We start from the raw sequence: 26558 nt of genomic DNA, 5'->3' as shown, positions 1-26558 counted from the left end.
TCCTATATAGGTAACATTTAGTAAAACAATGTTTATAAACCAGAGAATGAAAATCAAATTTTCATACTCTTAAGTAAAGAATAATCGCCCTCTAGCTACATACATCTTAGAGATGAGTCATGTGACTCAGTGATCAGGTTTCTCGTATCCAACTGATGAACTAGCTTCAAACAGAGTAAGAAGAAACTAAAAACACAATTAGCAGAAAGCATGGTTCAACTTTGATTAAAAATCATTTCTGCTTACAAACAGGTGTCCTTGAGACAAAGGATATTTAGGCAAATCGCTGAGGGAACATCTTTCCAGATAAATGCAGCCTATCTCTGTGAGAAACCTTGACTTTTTGGGTTTAGTTGATGTTTCTTTTTCTCTTTCAATTGACAGATTTTATACTTTAGCAAAGATTCATAAGGACAGTCCCTAGCGAATCTTTCAAATACCTTCTTGAGAGCATAGGACCTTGAGGTAGCATATATTATGAAAGGACTACCTGAAGTATTTTTCACTTCAGTATTTATTTAGCAGATGTTAATAACCACGTATAATATTTGCCCCAATATCAGAACTCTCATAATATGTGAATATGGATCAGATGATTTGTCTAAGGGAAATCTATATTCTTCCTTAGTAAGTTTCCTGTGTTTTAATACACTTGAGGTTGCTAAATCTAAATTATTTCTTATTTGATTTAATATCATGGCTTCCTATCCTACTTAGTGGAAACAAAGAACACCTGCTCACTCTTACAGCCACAATGCTCTTTTGTATACTGAAAGATTAGCATTAAATCTTGTCAACCTTATTGTCCACAGGCTAAATCGAATTCCTTTATTTTTAAAGCCGGAAATAATTTTGGAATTTACAATATGGAACTGATCAAACTCCCAATCTTTTACCAAATCTGTACTTGGCCCAACAGAGAGCCACACATCACATCTCCTTCCTTCTATACAGTACATTTATTTTTTAAAATAAGAAAGGTCTTTTTTTGAAAAAATAAAGTGAGGTAGAAGGAAAACAAAGTATCATCCTAAGTAGATATTTTTTCCTTGACATTAGCTTGTTAAAAGATCAAGATTAGAAGCTTTGTTATTTGCATGATGGGAGGATTAAGGATACAGCAAGGAAAAGAAAAGATGCATCAATCATTCTCCAGTTTTTCCTGACATCTCTATTTAATAATAATATGAAGGGGGCATTTGGCAAGCCCTTAGTAGCGTATGCTCCTTGAGCGCAAGAGCTATCATGGAGTAAACAGGGTAATTCATTTATAGCACATAGGGTCGCTTAAATGAGTATCTTTAAGACATTCTTTTCTCACCAGGTTTTATTGAAATTACATATATTAAAGTATGCATCCTGATGTTCTGATACATAGTGACCTGATCACTAGAGTCAAGCTAATTAACATATCCATTTCTTGACTGTTACCATTTTTTAAAAATCTCCAAGCCTTCTTAACCACAGTTTCCTTCACAGTCTATTGTAAACACTCACCAAGTATTTGTTGGTTGGATTGTTGCTTGGAAAGATGGATGGATGAATGAATGGATGGGTGGATTTTTCTAACTTTCTAATTAGAAAAATTAGAAATAAAAATGTAAACCTAAAATTTATACTTCACTGTGATGAAAAGAGAAAAAGTCTCGATAACTAAATTACTGCCAAAATTTGATAACAGAAAATGATGGTAATTAATTCTACAGTATGTCATTTACTTACCAGTCTCTCAAAATCTATGAAACTTTCATCCTTCCATATCTGGAACGCAATAGGTAGAATACTGGCTTCCCAAAGATGCCCAGGTCCTAATCCCCAGAACTTGTGAATATGTTTCTACCTTAAATGGCAAGGGAGAATTAATGTAGCAGATGAAATTAAGATTGCTAATTAGGCAATTATTCACCTATCCAGGTGGGCCCAAAACAGTCACAAGGGTTCTGAAACATGGCAGAGGAAGGCAGAAGAGTCAGTATTGATGTGAAAAGGACTTGACCAGCCATTACTAGCTTCGTAATTGAAGTAGGAAACGAGTCAAAGAATGTAGACAAACCCTAGAAATGGGAAAACGCAATACAAAACACACGACAAACAGATTCTCCCCTAGAGAATCTAGAAAGGAACAGAACCCTGCTGATAGCTTGATTTTAGCTCACAGAGATCCATTTTGAACTTTTGACTTCAGAACTATAATAAATTTGTATTGTTTTAAGTCACTAAGTTTTTGGTAAACTGTTGCAGCAGCAACAAGAAACTAATGTGTAGACAATAAAAGCTAAAATTTCATCATAAAGGAAAATTAAATTTACCTTTTAAATTTCTGCTGGTAAGTGTGTGATTTAAAGATATTTTTACATATTGATTTCTATCATCATCTTTGCTTACTTTGTGTGTGCTTATATATTCCACACACCTGAAGCATTCTGCATGTAAAAAATATTTTGAAATACTTAATTTTCTCTAATTTTGTATTAACGTAGTTAAACAAAGTTGTGACTTTTCTTATAATAAATTGAAAATTTTTTAAAGGTTTAACAATGAAGCTGACTATTTTGGTTACCAGAATGACCATTATGCTTATATTACTAACAAAGTTCAAGTTCCATATAACCTAATGATTAAGAATTATCTCTGCTTTTTCAAAGCCTGTCTTGAAGATTCTGAAAGACATAATCAAGTTTGGCAGTCACTATATTTTTCAGGGCTCAATTAAGGAAAGTCTTTTATTAATATTCATGGATCACTTTTCTTGTTTATGAGGTATTGATTTCATCCTTCTTACATAGAGCAATATACTCCAACACAGCTATATCTGTGTTTTGAATACTTATATAGACAGGAAAGCATCATTATTCTTGATCTATTGCCCTTGGCCATGAATTATGAATAGCATAACCTTTATATTACTTTACCAAAACAGTTTCTATTAGAGGACACTGCATGAGTAGCTTTATCATTTTTCTTTTTACTAGTCTGATTATAATAATGCCTGCCATTTATGGAGAACCTATCAACTGAGTGTCTTGGAATGCTTTGTGAAATTTAAATCAATTCCCACATCACCCTTCAAAGGTAGGCACTGTCTTGTTATTTAAATAACTTGGCACTGAAGTGAAATAAATACCTAAAGGAAAATCACTTCAAGATAACAACAGACACCTTCAATTTTACACCACCCCCCCTCAACTCAACATATTATTTCCTTAATTATTTCATAAATATCATAACAATTTTAGTTTTGTTCTTAATATTTGGTTATTAAGTACAATAAGAATTTTTAGAGCCAAGTCAATGTCAGTCAATCCATAACACATGGCAGTAGGATGGAAAAGAGTGAGGTACAAACAATGTCTAGACTTGGTTTCAGTTATTTCAGCTGTATCCTTAAAGTGAAGAGCATGGAAAATACAGTTATGGCAAAATGTTTTGGGATTGGCTAGCTAATTCATGGACTACTGATAGATGTGGGTATTTAAATTAAAAACCTACTAGAGGCCGGACGTGGTGGCTCACGCCTATAATCCCAGCACTTTGGGAGGCTGAGACGGGCGGATCACGAGGTCAGGAGATCGAGACCATCCTGGCTAACACTCTGAAACCCCGTCTCTACTAAAATACAAAAAATTAGCCGGGCGCGGTGACGGGCGCCTGTAGTCCCAGCTACTCGGGAGGCTGAGGCAGGAGAATGGCGTGAACCCGGGGGGCGGAGCTTGCAGTGAGCCGAGATTGCCCTACTGCACTCCAGCCTGGGTGACAGAGCGAGACTCCGTCTCAAAACAACATCAACAACAACAACAACAAAAAACCCACTACAGGTTGTGCATTCCTAATCTGAAAATCCAAAATCAGAAATGCTCCAAAACCCTAAACTTTTTGAGCATCCATATGGTACTCAAAGGTCAAGCTTGAAGGAAATGCTCATTGGAGCATTTTGGATATCAAATTTTTGGATTAGGGATGATCAACCATTAAGTATAATGCAAATATTCCAAATTCTGAAAAAATAAAAAATCTAGAATACTTCTGGTTGCATTTTGGATAAGGGATACTCAACCTGTACCACCTTAAAATGTGAAGATGAGCTCTTGTTCTTCATATGAATAAGGAATCTATGCAAGGTCTAACAATCACAACGTAATAATGTACCAAAATAACAGTAATAAAAATATTTCCAAGTTGGAATGCTTATATACTGTTGGTGAGAATGTAAATTAGTACAACCTCTATGGAAAACTGTATGGAGATTTCTTATTTATTTATTTAGAGACAGAATCTCATTCTGTTGCCCAGGCAAGCTGGAGCGCAGTGGCATGATCTTGGCTCACTGCAACCTCTGTCTCCTGGGTTCAAGCAATTCTCCAGCCTCAGTCTCCAGAGTAGCTGGGACTATAGGTGCACACCACCACGCCTGGCTAATTTTTGTACTTTTAGTACAGATGGGGTTTCATCATATTGGCCAGGCTGGTTTTGAACTCCTGACCTTGTGATCCACCCGCCTCGGCCTCCCAAAGTGCCAGGATTACAAGTGTGAGCCACCACACCTGGCTGGAGATTTCTTAAAGAACTAAAAATAGAAATATCATTAGATCCAGCAATCCCACTACTAAGTATCCAAAGGAAAAGAAATCAGTATAATAATAGACACCTGCATGCCTATCACAGCATTAGTCACAATAACAAAGTCATAGAATCAACCAAAATGTCTATCAACAAATGCATAAATAAAATTTTTAATTGCATAAATAAAAATGTGTACACACACACACACACACACACACACACACACACACACACACGGAACACTACCCAGCCATAAGAGAGAATGAAATTATCTTTAACAGCAATATGGATGGAGCTGGAGGCCATTATTCTGAGTGAAATAATTCAGAAACAGAAAGTCAAATGCAGCATGTTCTCACAAATGGGAGTGAAACAATGGGTACACATGGATATATGGAGAGGTGGGGAATAATAGACACTGGAGACTCCAAAAGGGGGCAGTGGGAAAGGAGGGTGAGCGTTGAAAAATTACTTACTGGACATGATGTTCACTATGCAAGTAATGGGTACACTAAAAACCCAGACTTCACCACTATGCAATATAACCATGTAACAAGACTGCACTTATAACCCCTGAATTTATAAGAATTAAAAAAAAAAAATTCCCAATTTGCCATTTTATATGTATGCAAACTAGTCAGTAGTCACTTAAGCAATGGGAAAGGAGGATGGACAGGTGAGTATGAAGTTGAGAACTCTCTGTGATACATTTTCGTATGCTCAAAAAATCAAATAAATTCAGAAAAGTAAATAACACAGGAAGATGGTGGGGAATAAGGTCAGAGTATGGAACGATTCATGGGCAGAAGAGAGGTTATGTGACTTGTTCATGGCCTCATGGCTACTATGGCAGAGCCAATACCAGAATTAATGTCTTCAAAATCAGGTTTCAAACTTTTCAGTTTGTCATGCTGAACAACCAACTAATTTGAATCATGCACTTCTGATCTAAGGACTTTCTGACTCATCCAATGCATATAATACAAACTATCAGGGAATAAGAGTATTTTCTCATACCACTGCTAAAGGCAACAGAGGTAAGTATTTTTTTCCAGTTTTACTGAGGTATACTTGACAAAATCATATATATTTACAGTATAAAACATGATGTTTTAATATTCATCTAACATAGTTTTTGTGTGTGTATGTGCTGAGAACATTTAAGATATATTCTCTTAGCAAATTTTCAAGTGTATAATTCATGATTATGAACTATAGTCACCATGCCATAAAACAGACCTCTGGGACTAATTCTTCTTAACGAAAACTTTGTAGCCTTTGACCAACATCTTCCAATTCCTCATCCCCTCCAAGTCTATGACCCTGGTAACCACCATCCTACTTTCTGCTTCTAAGAGTTTGGCTTTTTTAGATTCCACATGTAAGTGACATCATGTGGTATTTGTCTTTCTGTGCTTGGCATATTTCATTTAGCACAATGTCTCCCAGCTTGATTAAATGACAAGATTTCTTCAGTTTTTAAGGCTGAATAAATCCCACTGCATATATGAAAGAAATGCTCAACATCGCTAATTATTAGGGAAATGCAAATAAAACCACCTCACACCAGAATGGCTATTACCAACAAGATAAAAGATAAGAATGCTATTATCAACAAGATAAAAGATAAGCATTGGTGAGGATGTGGGGGAAAAAGGAACCTTTGCATACTGTTGGTAGGAATGTGCATTAATATAGCCATTTCAGAAAACAGTATGAAGGTTCTGCAAAAAAATTAAAAATAGAATTACTATATGATTCAAAAATCCCACTTTAAGGTATATATTCAAAGGAAATGAAATCTGTATATAGAAGAGATATCTGCACTCCAATGTTCATTGCAGCTTTACTGACAATAGCCAAGATATGAAATCTACCTAAATGTCCATCCATGAATAAATGAATAAAATGGGATATTCTAAAGTGATTTTGAATAGCTTTGAGATACACAGGTGTTATTTTATTAATGTAGTGACTAAGAGATTTGTAATAAACTTGAGAATGTTTCAATTTACTTCTATTTTAGGTAGAAGACTAAACATACTAGAACTTCACTCACTTTAGGATCCAAATTGTGTAATATTCTATAATTGTTCTTCCAGTTTATTACTTGATTGGGGATATCAGGCATCCAAACAAAAGTAACTAATTCTACTTTCTAGCATAACTTTGCATAAGAGAAATGAAACTGAATTAAGCAAATTTCAGATTTATTCATTTGTTCACCTATCCCTCCAACATTAATTGGACATATACTGTGAGTCAGAAACTGCTAGACAGCTGCTGTTGCTAAAGTGGATAATATGTCCATGGTCTTGCCCTCAAAAGGATAACAATACAGTAGATGTCACTATGAACTGGAAGAATTTAATTTGCATCTTTATGACACAGTTGTTTATCTGGAAAGTGAAGAGATTGGACTAAATGAGCTCCAGTATCCTTTTAAACTCCAAATTCTATTAACCAATAAAACAGAAATAGCTCGAAATAGCAATAAGTTTTGTTTCTTAATTAATTATGGATAAAATATAGCATGAATTATATAAAACTAAAATAATTTATCTAGTAGTTTTTCTTCAAAATTCGGCTGAATATATAATTTCAGTTTCACTGACTTAGGAAGTACAGTTTGCAGCTAACTCAATCCCATTAGCACCTTGAAAGATAACCTCTACTATCCCACCATTAGATACTCAGCTTTTAATTTATATTTAAAAAGGCACTGACTATTCTGGCTAGGTGGTTTGTTTCATTTGTCCTAAGGATTACAAAAGCATCGACTTTGGTGTGATGCACACATGCAGGACACCCTACCATTTTCCTGAACATCCCCTTTTTTCTTCCTGAAACAATTCTGATTTTCTCAAAGCAACAATTGTTAAATAAATATACAATTTTCTGAACCTTTTTTGGACCTAAAGATGACTACGTGACACTAGTTTAAAAGATAACTATTTAAAAAATGTAAAAACAATGTAGTGTGTGTTTGTAACATATGTAAAAGTACAATGCATAGCAATAACTCAAACGATGGGAGGGAAGAACTAGAGGTATAATATTGTAAGGTTCTTAAATATACATTAAATGCTATAATATTACTTGACTTAGCCTCTGATGAGTTAAAACTACCATAAAATAACAAGACGTTTATCAGTAAAAGGGCAACAAAGAAGAAAAACTAGAATCTTAAATAACATTCAACCTAAAAAAAGCAGAAGAAGAAAAAGGAAATAACAGAAGAGAAAGAAAAAACATCTAAATGACAGATTTAAGCTTAACCAAATCAATATTCATATTAAAATATAATTTAAATACCCCAGTTAAAAGGCAGAGGTGTGTCAGAATGGATAATAAAGACACAATTATATGTTGCTTCAAGAAATATAGTCTAAGTGTAAAGAAACAAATACATTAAAGAATGGGAAAAATATAACATGCTAACACTAGTCAAAAGAAAGCTGGGGACTGGGCACAGTGGATTATGCCTATAACTCCAGCACTTTGGGAGGCCAAGGTGGGTGGACTGCTTGAGCTTAGGAGTTCAAGACCAGCCTGGGCAACATGGCAAAACCCTGCCTCTACAAAAACAAAAATAACAACAACAACAACAAAAATAAAGCTGAGACAGATAAGATAAAGTAGTTTTTGAAGTAAAGTATACTACCAGGGATAAAGAAGGTCATTTCATAATGATAAAAGGTCAGTTAATGAGAAGGAAATAGTAATCCTATCTGATAAGCTGCCATATCAGATATTCAAAAAATGTGACGCCAAAAACAAATACAAAACTATAGCAAGATATTTCAATACCTAATAGCTATATTATATAATATTTACACCAAATAGCTCAATGGGACAGAATAGAGTCCAGGAATAGGCTTACAGATATACAGACAAGTGATTTTTCACAAAGATGTTAAGTAAATTTAGTGGAGAAAACTTTTCCACAGACTGTGCTAGAACAACATATTCAAAGAAAAACTTTGATCGATATGTAGCTCTAGATCCAAAAATTAACTAAAAATAAATCAAAGACTAAATGTAAAAATCTAAAACTATACAGCTTCTAAAAGAAAACAAAGGAGAATTCTAACTTTGGATTTGGTGAAGATTTCTTAGATACGGCACCGAGAACATGAGCCAAAAAGAAAAAAAAAAAATCATAAATTGGACTTAATCAAAATTAAAAATTTTTGTTCTTTGAAATATGATTAAGAGAATAACAAGACAAGCCAAAGACTGAGAGAAGAGTATTTATATCATACTCATAAAGAATGTATAAGTAATATGATCTTTCCAAATTCAAAAATCAGAAGACAAGCAACCCAGTTAAAAACGGCGAAAAATATTTGAACAGATTCTTCATAAAAGAAAAGCTGCAGATAGCAGAAAGATGCTAAACATCATTAGTGTATGTTTTTGCTAAGTGCCAATTAAAACCATAATGAAATAACAATATACACCTATTAGAAGGCATTAGTACAGTGTACATGTCTAATATTTGTTCTACCCGGGACAGAGGAAAACCTCTATTATTCTGAGGAAATAGTAAAGTGTCAACTACTTTTACTATAATCACCCATAAAGGACGCCATGGAGGATGCTGTGCATAACATGATCAGCCCCTATAAGTGGTGAGAAAGAAAGAAATACTTTCCTCTACCTCTACAGTGACGACCCAGGCCAACTTCTCAGAGAATGACCAAGGCAGACTCACCGAGCAACAGCTTTCAAAGTCAGGCATTGAATGACAGGTAGAAACCTGTAACACTTCAAAGCACGTGATTAATAAGCCAGACCTAATTAGAAAGAATTTGCATCTTATGTGAATTAGCCCTGGACCTTTCCCTGTCTGCGCTCCTGCTTCGTCGCTGGTGTGGTGACTGAGATATGACTATAAAGTCTCATGAAGAATTGCTATCTGAAAGGATTTAAGCCAAATGTAGCCAATACGTATAACTGGACCACGGAATTAAAATTTTGTCTCTAATTATCTAGTTTATAAGTAGTTATCGTGGAACTTCTAATAAACTTACAAAGTAATAGATCAGGAGTAGATTAAAGATGTTTTATTGAATAACTATACTAGTTTTTCACAAATAGTTACAAAAAATTACTACAAATCACTTTAGGCCTTTCCTTAACTCTCACAGACAAAATTTATATGGAGGATTTAAAAAGAATGCCAGCATTATACATCTACATGTGAATGAAAAAACATTAGAGAAGCTCCTAGTGAAATCATAATCACAGGTATTTTTCTTCAATTTGAAAGCAAAATTTAATGGCTAATTTTATTGAAATAACACTAAATGACTGATGTTTTACCTACTGAATTAATATCATATACTGCAAGATGGAATGGAAATTCTTTTCCATCCTATGTATGTCTAATTCAACTCTTCATATATAGGAGACTTTTATATTTGTGGTACAACTTTTCTGAAACTTAAAATCACAGAAAAGTTATCCTTCCTCCTTAAACCCTTTCAGATAGCAATTCTTCATGAGACTTTATAGTCATATCTATGCTTCCCCATCCCCAAGGAAGTAGAGGACTCAGTATCCTTCTGTATATACTGAAGATGTGGTACCAAGGCCACGGACTCAATCTATGAATGGACAATAGGTTCCTTCTGTCTGAAGAAATGTTTTTACAACAAAATTCCTAAAATGAAAAAAAAGTTATTTAGGCAAAGCCTTCAAAACTGTTTTGTACTCAAGATGACCCTTTACCAAGTTAAAGAGTTACCCAGGAGTATACTACCCAATATTTCACTCTGAGAGACTGAATGGAAAGTGCGTTGTCCACAAATAGATGTCCCTTGGGGCTGCTATTTAGATTTTTATATGGCTATATTAGGTAAAACTTGCTTTTCAAGTTTTCCAGGACAAAATTATCTTCATTGTGATGAACTATATACTTTGGGATGCTTGACTGGTCAGCTGTTTACCTGCTAGGACATAATCTTAATTGTTTCCTGAGAAAAAATCCTTGTTCTGCCTCCAGGTATTCCCTTAGCACGTGGCGGAGGGTTGGCCACCAATTCAGATGAAAAATCTCCATATGCCACCTCTATTTCCGTAAATAGGTATTTGCATCTGCCATCCACAAACAAAATTTGCATGCCAAGTACTCGGCAAATAATATAACCTCCAACTGCCCAATGTCTACGAAATTTGAGCTATCATTTCACAAACCTACATGTTATGATATTTTTATTACACTCAAGAGTCACTAGGTTCTGAACCTGTCTGCACGGTAGTTTCAGTGATACTATTTGTACCAGTGCTTCTCAACTCTGTAAGCACATTAGCATCCCCTTGGAAGTGTTTAAAATACTCCCTCCTTGGCATACCCCAAACCAACTAAAGGAAATGCTTGAACCTAGAAATTGAGTCTTTTTACAACTTTCTCTCACCAGGCACAGTGGCTCATGCCTGTAATCCCTACACTTTGGGAGGTTGGGGTGGGAGGATCACTTGAGCCCAGGAGTTCAAGACCAGCCTCGCAACATTGTGAGATTCCATGTATATAAAAAACAAAAAATCGGCTGGGCATAGTGGCACACACCAGTAGTCCCAGCAACTTCGGAGGCTGAGGTAGGAGGATTGCTTGAGCCTGGGAAATTAAGGCTGCAGTAAGCCGTGTTCTCTGGCCTGGGCAACAGAGTGACACTGTCAAAAACAAAACAAAACAAAAACAAACAAAAAACCCTCTTCAGGCAGCTCTTTTTCTAACAACTGTCAGAAAGAATGTTTTCTTTTTTTTTTTTTTTTTTAACTTCAAACAAATTTTTATTACACAAAGGTTGTCACATAATTGGATATTTCTCTACTTTGTACACAATTATTCTCTCTCCCCACAGAAAGGCTGCTTAACTTCTCATCTGGTGGTGGCAAGCACTAAAATCCTGATTTTAACAGAATAGTAGTAAAAATGCCTCAGTGATTTAAGTTGAAAGCAATACATTGGTACATGGCTCTTGTACCCATTATCAGGAATGTACAAATGTTTTTTATTCAAAAATACAAAACAAATTATCTGTAGGCATGGACAATGACAGCAGTAAACCATTATATATTCTGTCAACTGAAACCAGTAACTGATGGTTATAGTGATTTTCAGCCAGCCTTTTTCTTCATTTTCTCCAACTGACTTCTCTGAAGTTATTGGTGAGGAACACTGCCTTGGGCTTCCTGTCACAGTTCATTAATAAAGGTAAAGCACTACTAGTCTTGCAGTTAGAACATGCCACCTCCCATACCACCTCCCATTCCACCCATTGCACCCATTGCAGGGTCCTTCTCTTCTTTAGGAATTTCTGTGACAACAACTTCTGCTGTAGTTAACAGAGAGGCCACACCAGCAGCATCCAATAAAGCAGTTCTCACAACCTTTGTTGGGTCAATAATTCCTTTGTCCACCATATTCACAAAATCTCCAGCCATAGCATCATAACCAACTTCTGAGGAACTTTGCATAATTTTCTCAACTATCAAAGATTCTTCAACACCTGCATTCTTAGCAATGGTCATTGCTGGAATTTTGAGTGTTCTTTTAATAATTTCTATACCAATTTTTTTATCTTCATTAGCTGGAGTCAATGAGTCCAAGGCTGGAATGCATCGAAGCAGGGCACAACCCCCTCCCAAAACAATGCCTTCTTCAACAGCAGCTCTTGTAGCATTAAGGGCATCTGTAACTCTGTCTTTCTTTTCATTCACTTCAACATCACTTGTCCCACCAACCTTCAGCACAGCTACTCCATCTGAAAGTTTTGCCAGCCGTTCATTCAGTTTTTCCTTTTCATATTCACTAGTTGTGACATCTAACTGCTCAATGATTTCTTGAATACGTTTTTCAATTTTAGCCTTGTCACCTTTTCCTTTTAAGAGCATGGCATCATCTTTGGTCACAATGACCTCTCCAACTTTTCCTAAGTCATGAGGCTGAACGTCTTCAACATTTAGGGTCAACCCCTCTTCTCCAAACACTGCACCACCAGTAGCAATAGCCATATCTTTAAGCTGGTTCTTTCTATTGTCACCAAACCCTGGAGCCTTGACTGCCACAACCTGAAGACCAACCTTTAGCCTATTCAAGACGAGTGTACTTAGAGCTTCTCCATCCACGTCTTCAGCGATTATGACCAAAGGCTTACGGTGAGCATTGGCAATTTCAAGAGCAGGTACAATGGACTGGACACTAGAAATTTTCTTTTCACTCAGCAGAACATAGGCATCCTAGAATTCACATTTCTGACCTTTTGATGTATTAATAAAGTATGGAGAAATATAGCCTCGATCAAATTTCATGCCTTCGATAATTTCTAATTCATCATTCAGTGTTTTTCCATCCTTTACTGTGATGACACCCTTTCTTCCAACCTTTTTCATTGCATCAGAGATGATATTGCCAATTTCTTTGTCTCCATTTGCAGAAATCGTAGCAACCTGTGCAATTTCTTCACGGGTAGTCACAGGTTTAGACTGCTTTTTAAGTTCAGCAATTACAGCATCAACAGCTAACATCACACCTCTCCTGATTTCCACGGGATTAGCACCTTTGCTAATCTTCTCGAAGCCTTCCTTGGCTATAGAGCGTGCCAGTACAGTAGCAGTGGCAGTGCCATCCCCAGCCTCTTCATTTGTGTTATTGGCAACATCTTGAACAAGTTTAGCTCCAATGTTTTTATATTTATCCTTTAAGTCAATTGACTTTGCAACAGTCACACCATCTTTTGTTACTTTGGGACTTCCCCAGCTCTGCTCAATAATCACTGTTCTTCCCTTTGGCCCCATTGTAACGGCCACAGCATCGGCTAAAAGGTCTACACCTTGAAGCATTAAGGCTCAGGCATCTGCACCAAATTTTACATCTTTGGCATAAGCCCGAGTGAGATGAGGAGCCAGGACCCTGGACACCGGTCTTATCTGGCGAAAGACTGTGGGTAACCGAAGCATTTCTGCGGGGCGGCGGCGGGGCAGGCACGCAGCGAGACAAGTCGTCGGCGGCGAGTCAGAAAGAATGTTTTCATAGCAACATTTCTAAAATTAAAAAATCATTTTGGTAAAATACCCAAAATGCACTTTCTACTCAAGAATACCATTCAACAAACTAAATAGTTACCAGGAATATATTCTGGTATATAAGAAGATGCAAACATTTTCTAAAATGATATAAACTGTATATCTAAAAGGACTATGTACAAAAACACTTTAGCTTAAATAATATTTGATTTCTGAAAAATCTCCGCAATGACTGAACCTGTAATTTCTTCAAATGGATTTCACTGTAAGAATAAAAATAAGAAATTTTATCTTATGTTGCACTGGGTTACTTTTGAACAGAGTATTCAAACATACACACTTACTAGAATACATTCTGAAGACAAATCGAATGGCAAAAAAAAATGCTGATCTTTACTATGTAAGTTTGTTGTTGGTCGTGGCACTGACATGGTATTTCTGAAATTATTTTGTATATATTTTGTATATATTATATGACGCAAAATGAGTAAATATATTGATGTCGTGGAGAAGCAGTAAACACATGTTAAAAAAAATGTATTATTTCTTGGGCTGGGAACAGTGGCTCATGCCAGGAATCCAAGCAATCTGGGGGGCTGAGGTGGGAGGACTTCTTGAGTTCAGGAGTTTGAGACCATCCTTGGCAACATAGTGAATCCTTGTCTCTACCAAAAAGCCTAAAAATTGGCCCAGCATGGTGGCACACACCTATGGCCTCAGATACTCTGGAAACTGAGATGAGAAGATCTCTTGAGCCTAGCAGGTGGAGGCTGCAGTGAGCCACGACTGTGCCACTGTACTCCAGCCTGGGAGACAGAGTGAGACCCTGTCTCAAAGAAAAAAAAAGTATATTTCTCAACTAAGAAGTGTTGATACATATGTAGACTGTTAGTTTCTAAATTCCATCATCACTAAAAACAACCAGTGCTAATAACAGGTCTAGGGCAGGGAGAGTACCAGTTGAGCCTCTAAAATTTCATGTCCCAGAAAGCAAAGACCAATAGGTACATGATTTAAAAGAAAAAAAAATACTGGTGCTGTTGGGAAAAATTTTAAAAAAGGAAAAGGAAAATAGTAAAGGAACACATGTATGCAAACGCATACACACAACTTTGATACAATCTGATCATGAAAAAAGAATAACAGACTATAACACACAAGATTTTTTTAAAATCCATGAATCTTTAGCTAAAACACTGAGTGAAAGGTGGTTGGAGAAACTCTTATAGTAACACCCCATAACTTATTAAAATCAAAACAAAAAATAGTATCTTTATGATGGAGAGAACTGGCAGATGCCACCTTAACCAAGTGATAATACTTAATTAAAATCCCCAATACTGGGAAAAACTGTCAATCCATAACTTTTGATGAGATGCATTGAGAAGCACAAAACATTATGTAGGTGGATTCTTGCCAAAGATGTTTACCTGAAACCAGTCATGAAAAAAATAAGACAAATCCAGAATAAAGAACATTGTATAAGACTAATGTGGATGCTTAAAAAATCATTATAATAAAAATAAAAAAAAAAGGTGGTAGGGGCATCTAAAATAAAGGAGACCAAAGAGCCACAAAAACCCAATGCAATGTATAATCCTGGATTGTATTCTAGACGGGAGGAGAATACCAGCTTTTATAGACATGTTGGGATAATTAGGGAACTCTGAATATTGACTGCATACCACATATTTCTGAATCAATATTAAATTTCTTTGGTGTAATGAAGAAATTGAACTGACGTAAGGAAATGTTCAATTCTTTTTCTTTTCTTTTGTTTTCCTTTTTTTTTTTTTTTTTTAAGATGGAGTCTCATCTGTCACCCAGGTTGAAGTACAGGGGTGCGATCTTGGCTCACTGCAACCTCCCTGTCCTGGGTTCAAGCGATTCTCCTGCCTCAGCCTCCCAAGTAGGTGGGATTACAGGTGTGCACCACCACATCCAGATAATATTTGTATTTTTAGTAGAGATGGGGTTTCACCATGTTGACCAGGTTGTTCTTGAACTCCTGACCTCAGGTGATCTGCCTGCCTCAGCCTCCCAAAGTGTTGGGATTACAGGAATGAGGTACTGCACCTCGACAGAAATGTTAATTTCTTAAACAGTATATGCTAAGGAATTTCATAAAATATTTAAAAGCCTTTATTATACATGTTTATAATAAACATTATAGACATTTTACGTTTTAGAATAATTTAAGATTTACAGAAAAGTTGCAAAGATAGTATAGAGAATTCCTGTATACTCAGTTTCCCTCAGAATGAACAGCATGCATTACCATGGTACATTTGTTAAAACCAAGAAACTTACATTGGCACATTACTATTAATTGAATTCCAGATTTTATTTGGATTTCACAAGTTTGTTCATCAATGCCTTCTTTCTGTTCCAAGGTCCAACCCAGGACAGCACATTGCATTTTGTTGTCATGTCTCCTCAGTCTCCTCTGATCTGTGACAGTTTCTCACTTTTCTTTTTTACGATCTTGACAGTCTGGAAGAGTACTGGCCAATTATCCTGTATAATGTCACCAATCTGTGTTTGTCTGTTGATTAGCCTGGGTTTTGGTGGGGTTTGCAGCAAGAATACCATAGGGGCAAAGTGTCCCTTCTTAAACTATAGTAGAGAGCATAGGATATCTACATGACATCAGTGGTAGTGGTCATCTTCATCACTTGGTTATCAAGAGAGTATTGGCAGCATATGTTTCCCTCTTATGTTACTTAGGTCTGTTTCTTTTCTCATCACCCCTTCCAGTGGAGCTATGTCATACCTGTACGGTACAACTAATTTCATCTGTCTCAGTCTGTATTCTATGCTGGCATCCTTTTGATGCTGCTGGTTGATGTGTACATTAGGGAAGTGTGTATGTTCATGCTACTGTGCATACATTAATGTACATTCTTTGTAACATAAAGTTCTATAGGTCTTGGCAAATACATACAAGTATGCATCTGATATGGTTAGGCTTTGTGTCCCCACCCAAATCTTATCTTGAATTGTAATTCCCATAATCCCCATAATTTCCACAGGTCAGGGGAGAGACCAGGTGGAGGTAACTGGATCACAGGGGTGGTTTCCTTGATGCTGTTCTTGTGATAATGAGTGGGTCTCAGGAGATCTGATTTCTTTCTCTTTTTTTTTTTTTTTTGAGATGGAGTCTTGCTCTGTTGCCCAGTGGTGCGATCTTGGCTCACTGAAATCTCTGCCTCTCGGGTTCAAGTGATTCTCCTGCCTTAGCCTCCTGAGTAGCTGGGATTACAGGTGCCCACCAGCATGCCTGGATAATTTTTTGTATTTTTAGTAGGGATAGGGTTTCACCATGTTGGCCAGTCTGGTTTTGAACTCCTGACCTCACGTGATCCCCTGCCTTGGCCTCCCAAAATGCTGGGATTACAGGCGTGAGCCACCGTGCCCGCCTGATCTGGCAGTTTTATAAGCTTCTGGCATTTCCTCTTTTGCACTTATTCTCTCTCCTGCCACCCTGTGAAGAGGTGCCTTCCACCATGACTGTAAGTTTCCTGAGGCTTCCCTAGCCGTGCAGAACTGAGTCAATTAAACCTCTTTTCTTTATAAATTACCTAGTCTTAGGTATTTCTTCACAGCAGCATGAGAACAGGCTAATACTGCATATAACACACAGTACCATACAGAACAGTTCCTTCACTCTAAAAGTCCCCTGTGTATCCCCTTCTGGCTGACAACCCACCTCAGCTCAATTCCTGGCAAACTCGCAACTACTGTTTATCCCTATAATTTTCTAGAATGAATGGAATAATAAAATGTGTCATCTTTTGGGTTTGACTTCTTCCATTTGCATTTATATTCAACTATGCCACTGCATTAATAGTTGTTTCTATCATTGAATAGTATTCCATTGTATGGATGTGCCATGGTTTTATTCACTCGCTGACTAAAGAACACCTTGGTTGCTTCCAAGTTTTAGTGATTAAGAATAAAGCTATTTAAACATTCACACACAGATTTTTGTGTCGACACAACCTTCATAAACCCTTTGGTAAATACCTAGGAGTACAAATTTTGGATTGTATAGTAAGTCTATGTTTAACTTTATACAAAAAACTGGCAAGTTGTCTTCCAAAGTGACTGTACAATTTTGCATCACCACCAGCAATGAGTAAGAGTTTCTGTTCTGCATTCTTACAAGCATTTGTTATTGTCAGTTTTTCTGTATTTTCACCATTTTAGTAGGTGTACAGTGGTATCTTGTTGTGGTATAAACCTACTTTAAGTGCTCTGTTCGTTTTCAAATTTAAATGCTACTGAAATTTTTATTTTAAAAAACTTCATGTTAAAAACTAAGCTCCCCAGATATACTATTCATAAAACCTTATCTACAGATGTCAGATCATGTAAGCCTTTTTCTTTTAACTTAAAAGAAGTTATTTGTTCTAATTAGAAAAGTATACATATACTTTTGTATATACTTAATATGTGTGTGTATATATATACACACACACATTACATATACCAACAATATACATTATTGGTAATGTGTGCACATATATATATATACGTGTGTGTGTGTGTATATATATATAGATAACCAATAGCTCTACCATCCAGAGATGAACACCAATTTTTTCCAATTCTGTGTGTGCACATGTGTGTTCAGATTAAAACACATGTAAAGACCTAAAGTCTAAAGCAGGTATGAGTCTACAATGTTTGAAGAAAAGAAAGAAAGCATGGTGTAAGGAAAGAACGACAGTGGGCAAGGAGGTTGTAACAGAAGATGAATTTGGAGACAGAAGTCAGTTCATGTAGATCAGGGATTCTCCAACTTTGGTGTGTCTTAAAATCATCAGGAGGGCTTATTAAAACAGAGGGTAGCCCTGCACCCCTAGGGTTTCTGACTCAGCAGATCTAGAGTGGGACCTGAGAATTTGCATATCTAATGTGCAGGGCCACACCTGAGAACTCCTGTCGGGCCTGCTACACTATAATGAGGAGGTTGATTTTTAGTCCAAATAAATTGGAAGACATTGGAATATCTTAAGGACAGAATGTTGTGATTTCTTTTGAATTTTAAATAGAACATGGTGACTGAGGTGTGAAAGTCAAATCAGAGAGGACAAGGTGGTAAATGGGAAAATAATAAACAGACTCTTTATGTGAAATGATGGTGCCTTGAATTAGGGTAGTGGGGCTATTAATATATGGATGGATTCAGAACAAATACAGAAAAAGCTCAGAAAAGTTGCAAATGGATCTGGTGCTAGGGTGAGAAAAGGAGAAATAAGGGAGATGTCTAGGTCACAGGCTTATTTAATAATTGCCTCTATGGAAGGCTTTATGGGGATATAAGTCATAAGTTCTATTTCAAAAATATGTGGTTTGAGATATCAATATACAATTGGAAATATTGCATATGGAAGTTAGATACACAAATCTGAATCTACAAGAAAAACAGTAATAATTCGTAAGTCATTAGATAAATGATATTTATAATCTTGGAACCTATTGAGGTCTTTAGTACACATTAATGGTTCTCAGGCAGGGTTGATCTTGTTCCACCCTCCAGGAGACATTTAGCAATATCTGGAGACATTTTTTATTTGACTAGAGGTTATGGATATTGTAAAACATCATAAAATACACAGAAAAGCACCTGACAACAAAGAATTACCCTGCTCAAAACATCAATAGTGCTAAGGTTGGGAGACCCTGCAATAGACAGAAAAGTTGTCTTTCTAGTATGAAGAGAGCAAGGGAGCACAAGCGGTTTCTCAGATATAAAACTGCATCGAATATATATATATATGTCACTTATGTGTATATATATGTCACTTATGTATCAAATTTAGAAACTGCTTAACTATATTATTTGCCAGCTGAAAAACAAATTAAAAATAGCTCAAGAGTTACTTATAGCATTAGACTTAAAATGGCTGCTGTTAAACAGTGAGATATAGTTACAATAAGAAAAGTAACATTAATTTTACCTTTAAAATATAATAGTTTAAATGAAAAACTCTGATTAATAAAAAGACCATATGCTGTCTCCAAAGCTCTTGTATTAGATTATGCTACTTGTACACCTTTGTTCAATGAAGACAAATGCACAAATTCATAAGCACATGACTGAATGAGCAGTAACACAGCTCTCTTAGGTATTAACAAATACACATATCAAGAAAACGGAAGAGGAAATCTGGATTATGAATGCAGACTCAAAATCTCTGGAGCGTAGATAATAGACTTGCAAAATCCCTAGAAATAGAAAAATTCCAAGAGTATAAAGGAGGTAGAAGAAGAGGTTCTGAAACTAATAGAAATCCTGACTTCAGTTTTTTAAAAGAATTCTAGTATACAGAACGATCCTAGCATCTTTTTGCATCTAGCACTGTACAAGCAGTCCATTAATACCAGAAACTTTCAAGTAAGACTTCTGAAGGTTTTATTTTCTGGAAAATATCTCTGAATATAGTCTTCAGGTCTGGATAAGAGATTCACATTACAGAGGGTGAGTGTGGTGGTTCATGCTTGTAATCCCAGCATTTTGGGAGGCTGAGACAAGTGGATCACTTGAGGCCAGGAGTTCAAGACCAGCCTGGCCAAGATGGTGAAACCCTGTCTCTACTAAAAATACACAATTTAGCCAGGCAAGGTGGCATGTGCCTGTGGTCTCAGCTACTTGGGAGTCTGAGGTACGCGAATTGCTTGAATCTCGTAGGTGAGTTGCAATGAGCTGATGTTGTGCCACTGCACTCCAGCCTAGGCAACAGAGCAAGACTCTGTTTCAAAAAAAATAAAAATAAAAGTAAACAAACATTAAAAAAATTCACATTACAGAAGACATCTTTATATAGCCTACTCAATCAGAACACCTACTTCATTTTAAGTCTGAGGATGACCTTTCACACAGATTTACCTAATGTTAATGCTTTTACTGTCAGCACAAGCTGAGTATAGTAAGAGTATATTGAGATTAGAAGGTAAATACATTCTAGGTATGAAGAGGTGACTATAGGAAAAGAACAATTTAATGTTAAAAGGTGTGAGAGAAAGGCCTTTTCATGGGGAAAATGGACAAGATAAAAGAGATAGATGCACTTTGGAGATGTTCTGTGATTAATCACAATGAACATGAAGAGCAGATGACTTCAATCTGCTTTGAACCCAGAGACAAAAATCCTTTGAACTCAGGGACAGAAATACATTACATAAGAATTACCCTTTGAAGGTGGCCAGCACCATTCACATTCAATGGCCAGTGGAGCACACATGTGAGAATGACCGAGTTGGTGGCAAGGAATTTGTATTTACCCCTTACACAACCAAATCCTATCACAATACTTTTTGTGTTACAGACAATTAGATTTAACAAATTAGAGGTGTAAACTGGGCTTGTGGGAAATAACAAATGATTTTATGTAATTTATGAACATAAAGTTCACATACTGCATACTGGTCTACCTTAATGATGAATCTAAAGAAGTTAAAACTGTTCTACCCTGGACACACAGGCTGACCACAACTCACCCTTCCCAGTTCTTTATCTTCCAGGGCCAGAACTCCAGTGCTTTCTGTGAAGAGTTTCACTTTGACCACAGGCCGAGGATGGGTGGTGGTGAAATCTCCTTGAGTCCCCCATCTGTAATGAAGCAACAAAAATGTTTCTTAAAATGCAGTATTAATTTTTTTCCCCAAGGAGATATGTCTCCATAGAAGGCAAATTAAACAATACAGAATCTTCTGTGCTCAATGAGCTTTTTATCTTTGCTTTTGTTTCTAGCAGATAGCACAGTCAAGAAGGAAAAGAACAATAAGCTTTACAACTTGTAATAGTTACTCAGCTGTTCAAAAAATTAGCATGTGGGACTACAAAAAATAGCATGTTATGAGAATTTAGGTTAAGGTAAAGCAATATAGTTGTAGCTATTGAAATCTATTTATTAATTCAAATGCAAATTATAGCACCATTTTTACTGGCAGCTGGGAAAAATTGCTCAGTTTGTTTACATAAGAGATGGTTTCTCAGAAAATGACTTTTATATACTAAAGACTTTACCCCATTTCGTTTTGACAGGCCTTTATTAAACATTATCTTTTTTTTAAAGTAAGCATAATTATCTCAGATCTATTACTTTATATGACTTTTAAAGCTCCTGTCAAAAAGAAAGAAATATGCATCATAAGAATCTGAATGTTTTGTAGTTAATTTCACACTACATTCTCTTAGGAAGGGAATAAGTCTGTTGATATCTGGCTTTTAAAATCATCACAACAAAATAACATGTTTTCTTGGCTTGTCTTTTAATTAATAGCATCTTGTCTTTACTGCAGACCAGTTCATTCTAGCTGATTTACAAACCAACTGGCATACACCTGATATTAAAAAAACTTATCAATATTTCTCACAATTCTGTGAGATCAGATGCAATGAGACTCAGCACAGCATGAAGAAGATGCCATTGAGTAAAATACCACAGAAGAGAAAAAAATGAGATTTAACAAAATACAGATTCATGTTAAAAATAAAGCAACAAATAAATATCAATTTTCTTATGCTGTCTTGAAAAAACAAAACAATTCACCATTTTCATGAAGCTGTCTATATTTTATTTTATAAATCTCATTCAGAGGGCTTACAACATACAGAAAACTCAGTAAAGCAAGTGTAATAAAAATTGAACAAAAAATTGTGATTGCCTTCCTCTCCTATTACAGCATTTATTAATGTGTACAGTAAAGCAGAGACCATTTCAATGACTGAAGAAACTAGTATCTAGATGAAGTCTGTTTTTTTGAAACATCATATGCCAGAGGGAAGAGAAGATTCAATTAGGGAAGAAAAGCAGCTTAATTTCTATTTTAGACTTCCAGAATGGGGTTAGCAAAGAGTCTTTTTGCCATTTCATATAATTAAGATGGTTTACATAAAGCAACAGTAAAATAGAAAACAAAAATAGATTCAGAACCAAAATAAGGCATAAAGAAAAATTCTCAATTTAGTGTATGGAATCTTAAGCCTTGAATATAGTCAGGCAATCTGGTTAACAGCCTGGGAGCTAATTCTCATGACGTACCCTTTTTAATTTAATGTCACATGGTTAAATTTAGAAGACTAATAACCTTGGGAGACATTTTCTTATAACTGAAGTAGAAGATTTTTGATAGTCATATAGAAACAGTCTAATAATTTTCTGTAGAATTTGCTTTTCAAAATTCTCCCCCCAAAAATTCTATGTACTACATTGATATTTTTTCTTTTAGTTTCAAAATCCTTTGAAAGTATTTATACTAAATGTTCATTTGTAATTCCCAACCTTCTGCAATACACAATTCTTCAAATAGAAAAGTGAGCTTTGTCTTTTAACCTGGCCCTTCTGAAATGCATTCCAATTCCACTTTGCTGGATAGAATAAGACAAATAACAATGAATGCGGGGGAAGAAAAAAAACTGTTCACTCATGGTTCCATGAACTTCCAGAAAACTATCTTTTACCTTTGAGCCTTCACAGAGAAGTATATTCAAAAACTATTCTACAATATTTATCACTATAGCACATTTCTCATTTATGCATTAAAATATTTTTATACAACGATATATTTTTAAAGTGTTCATAAAATGAGATTCAGTTAAAGAATAATGATGAAGTGAAAACCAACATTCCTGCCATTCAGGTAAAATGGGGAATGTACTAGAACATCAGGAAAGCCCTTGTGTGTCCCTGGTCTCATCTTCCTCTCCTCTCCACCCTCACTACTCTGAAGTAGCTAGCATCCTGAATTTTATATTTATCACTCCCTTGAATTTCTTCTTAAAGGGAATATTTTCAATATTTTACCTCTAAGTGTGATAATTGCTCTAGGTTTTTGGTAGATAGTCTTTTATAGTTAAAAGCAATTCCCATATTTATTAGACACACACATAAATATATCAGAATATATGTGTGTATATATGTAATATATGCATATAATATATACATAATATATAAAAAATATATCACAATTATATATGGAGATATGGTGTGTATATACATATATACATATCTCATTCATATCACATACATCACAATATCATATATAACATAATCCTAACACATACATAATATACATAACAATATCATACACGTAACATACATTAATATATACATAATATCATATACATATGTATAACATATGTGCATACATATATTCGCACATATAGAAAGATCCAGAAATGAGTGCTCTAGTTTATCAAACATTTCCCTACATTTATTGAAATAATCTGTAATTATAGACTATTGTCTTCCTTTCTTGAGATAAACTTAATTAAAAAAATACTAGAATGAGTAGGCTAATACTTTGTTCAGCCTTTTATATAACGCCCATTATTGCGACTAGCCTGTAGATTTACTTTCTTGTGTTCTCCATGTTTGGTTTTACTGAATAAGTTGAAAAGTGCTATATTTTTATTATCTGAGTTTGTCAAAAAATGATAATTATCTGTTCCTATAATTCACCTATTAAACTGTTCAAACCTGATATTTCTGTATGGGAAGATACTTGCTAATGAAGCAATTTCTTTATTGGTTGTAGCTACAGAATTACTCAGGTTTTCTCTTTCTCCTTGAGTGAATTTTGATAAGCCCTAAGTTTTATGTTATTTATTTCGTCTAAGTTTTTCAAAAGTACTTTTACAAAGTTGTGAATTTTTTTATCTTTGAATCCTTATAGCATCTGTTATGTCTTTCTTCATTCTTAATGTTTTATTTTTTCCATTTTTAAACGTGACAGAGATTCGTCACTTTTATTATTCTTTTCAAACTCCTGTCATTTGACTTTGATGATCCTCTCTACTTCATGTTTGTTTTTTACTTTATTACATTCTGCTCTTTGCTACATTATTCCAATTTATCTATTTTAACCCTGCTGTTTAAAATTTTAAGTTGAATGCATGGTCATTAATTTTAAGCATTTCTTCCATTCTGGGCAAGCATTTGTGACTATAAATTTGCTTTAAACCCTTTAACTACAGCACCCCATAAATTTACCAAGTGCTGTTTTTACTATTATTCATAGTAAAACAGTAAAATAGTAAAACAGCTGTTTACAGGTGTGATTTAGAATTTCTCTCTACATATATCTTTTCCTTTTTCTTATTAAGTTCTATTTTTATTACATCAGATTAGATAGCACAGCCTGCATAATATTGATCATGTAAAATAATTGAAATGGGCTTTAATTTCCAGATTTTGTGTGTAAGTTTTCCATGAGTGCTCACAAAGAAAAAAAAACATCTCCATTATGGGTACATTATTGTATTTATGGCCAGAAGTTCTACTTTGAAGGTTTAGGACTTCTGAGTCAAGGGTAGGAAATGTTAATGACCAACTCCTGTGAAATGAAGAAGGCTTAAATAATGTGTTCTCAGGCAAAGGAGAAGCTGAGGCACAAGAATACCAGCAGATCCTGACTGTAGCAGGCCGGAAGACAAAGCATTTACTGACATTCAACAAAAATGTACAATTTTAAGGGGGTGCATAAATGGTTATATATAAATATTTATCCTTGTATCCTGGAATGTTGGGATTTATTGTTTCTTTATAAGAAACTATAAATAAGAAACTTTCTTATAAAGAAAATATAAATCCCAACATTCCAGGATACAGGCATAAATTGGCACCAATTTGATAATTTCTTCTTTGGGAAATAAAGTTGAAAAGACACAGTTAGAAAATCATAAATTCTAGAATGAATAAATTAAAAACACAAGCCTCCCTGATCCCCCACCCGCCCCCCCCCCCAAAAAAAAAGGCAGGAAAAGAGTAAAGAAGATAATAGGCCTATCTTCGATATTCACCAAGACGTCTCCTTATTTCCTACTTAATTGGCATGTTTAAACCCTCTCAGTAATTAATACCAGTTATTGTCTTCCCATTTTCTCAATATTTTATGATAAAAGAATACATTATCTTGCTGTCAGTTTGTGTTGACTCAAAACGAATTGCCTTTCTCCACTTCTCTGAATGTATTATTTATGAGGATTCAGAATTCCAAGGTAAATGTTCAAATGAATAAAAATCTACAAAGCACTTTTACGAGAACAGCAGGACTTCCTAGCTCTGAAACACAGGGTAATTCATATACCAACTGAAATAACTGACATTAATTATGTATTTGCTATTAAATAAGGGGTACTGGAAATTTTTATCAGGAGCCAAAATACATGTTCATATCTTTTAACCTAGTAAGGTTATTTCTAAGAAGTTATCCTATCAAAATAATTGTAGTATTAAAAAGATTATAAGCAGAAACATTCATGACAGCATTATGTATAACAGTAAACACTTAAGCAAGAGAAATATAAAATATTAGGGGAACGATTATGTAAATTATGGGGCATGTGATGAAATATTTTGCTGCTATTTATAATGATGGCTATAATGGCAACATAAAACCAAGCATGATATAAACAAAGGGAGGATACAAAACTGAATGCGTACATTTCATTCATTAAAAAAAATGGAGTACCTTTATGTGGCAGATGACATTCTAGTGTGAGCAACCAAAGTCCCTATCCCTTGGAATTTCTATTCTAATAGGAGATTTTAGATAATAAATAATTATACTGTAACATATATTCCTTCTCACCCCTGCCCTGCCTTCTCAACAGGCTGGATAGTTCCACGGTCTCTTATAGTAGCTACAGCACCAGATATAACTTGTGCCCACTTTTGACTTGTCTGAAAGTCGATAGCGATATGAAATGAGTTTTAATTTTTCACATGTCCTAAACTTATTTGAGTAATAAATCAAATATATTTATAAAATTATATAAACTTGGGTTTGGTTTTGAGCTTTATGGTCTACAGATCTCTCCTGAGTTGTGTTACCCTGTTTTAACTATTGCAGCTTTGCAAGATGTTATGACATCCGTTAGAACACAAAGAAAACAGATATTTTCATCTTCTTTCTATTCAACAAAAAGGGAAGGGAGGAGGTGTCTCTGTTAA

At 35.3% G+C, this 26558-nt stretch overlaps 1 protein-coding gene and 1 pseudogene across 5 annotated transcripts in view; both read right to left on the bottom strand.

Annotated features, from left to right (window-relative positions):
- The window catches only part of CADPS2 (calcium dependent secretion activator 2), a 602646-nt gene that overhangs the window by 270054 nt on the left and 306034 nt on the right, over nucleotides 1-26558 (bottom strand). For all 4 annotated transcript variants that reach the window (XM_030932945.1, XM_030932946.1, XM_030932947.1 and 1 more), the window contains exon 7: nucleotides 21100-21211. In XM_030932945.1, coding sequence (XP_030788805.1) covers nucleotides 21100-21211 — 112 coding nt within the window. The remainder of the gene's footprint in view (nucleotides 1-21099; nucleotides 21212-26558) is intronic.
- LOC104668714 lies at nucleotides 11325-13527 on the bottom strand (annotated as a pseudogene). The gene has a single exon (XR_748875.2). The product of XR_748875.2 is annotated as a 60 kDa heat shock protein, mitochondrial pseudogene (transcript).

Source organism: Rhinopithecus roxellana, chromosome 6 (genome assembly GCF_007565055.1).
Source record: "Rhinopithecus roxellana isolate Shanxi Qingling chromosome 6, ASM756505v1, whole genome shotgun sequence".
Classification (NCBI taxonomy): Eukaryota; Metazoa; Chordata; class Mammalia; order Primates; family Cercopithecidae; genus Rhinopithecus; species Rhinopithecus roxellana.
This window is presented reverse-complemented; position numbering and strand designations above follow the sequence as displayed.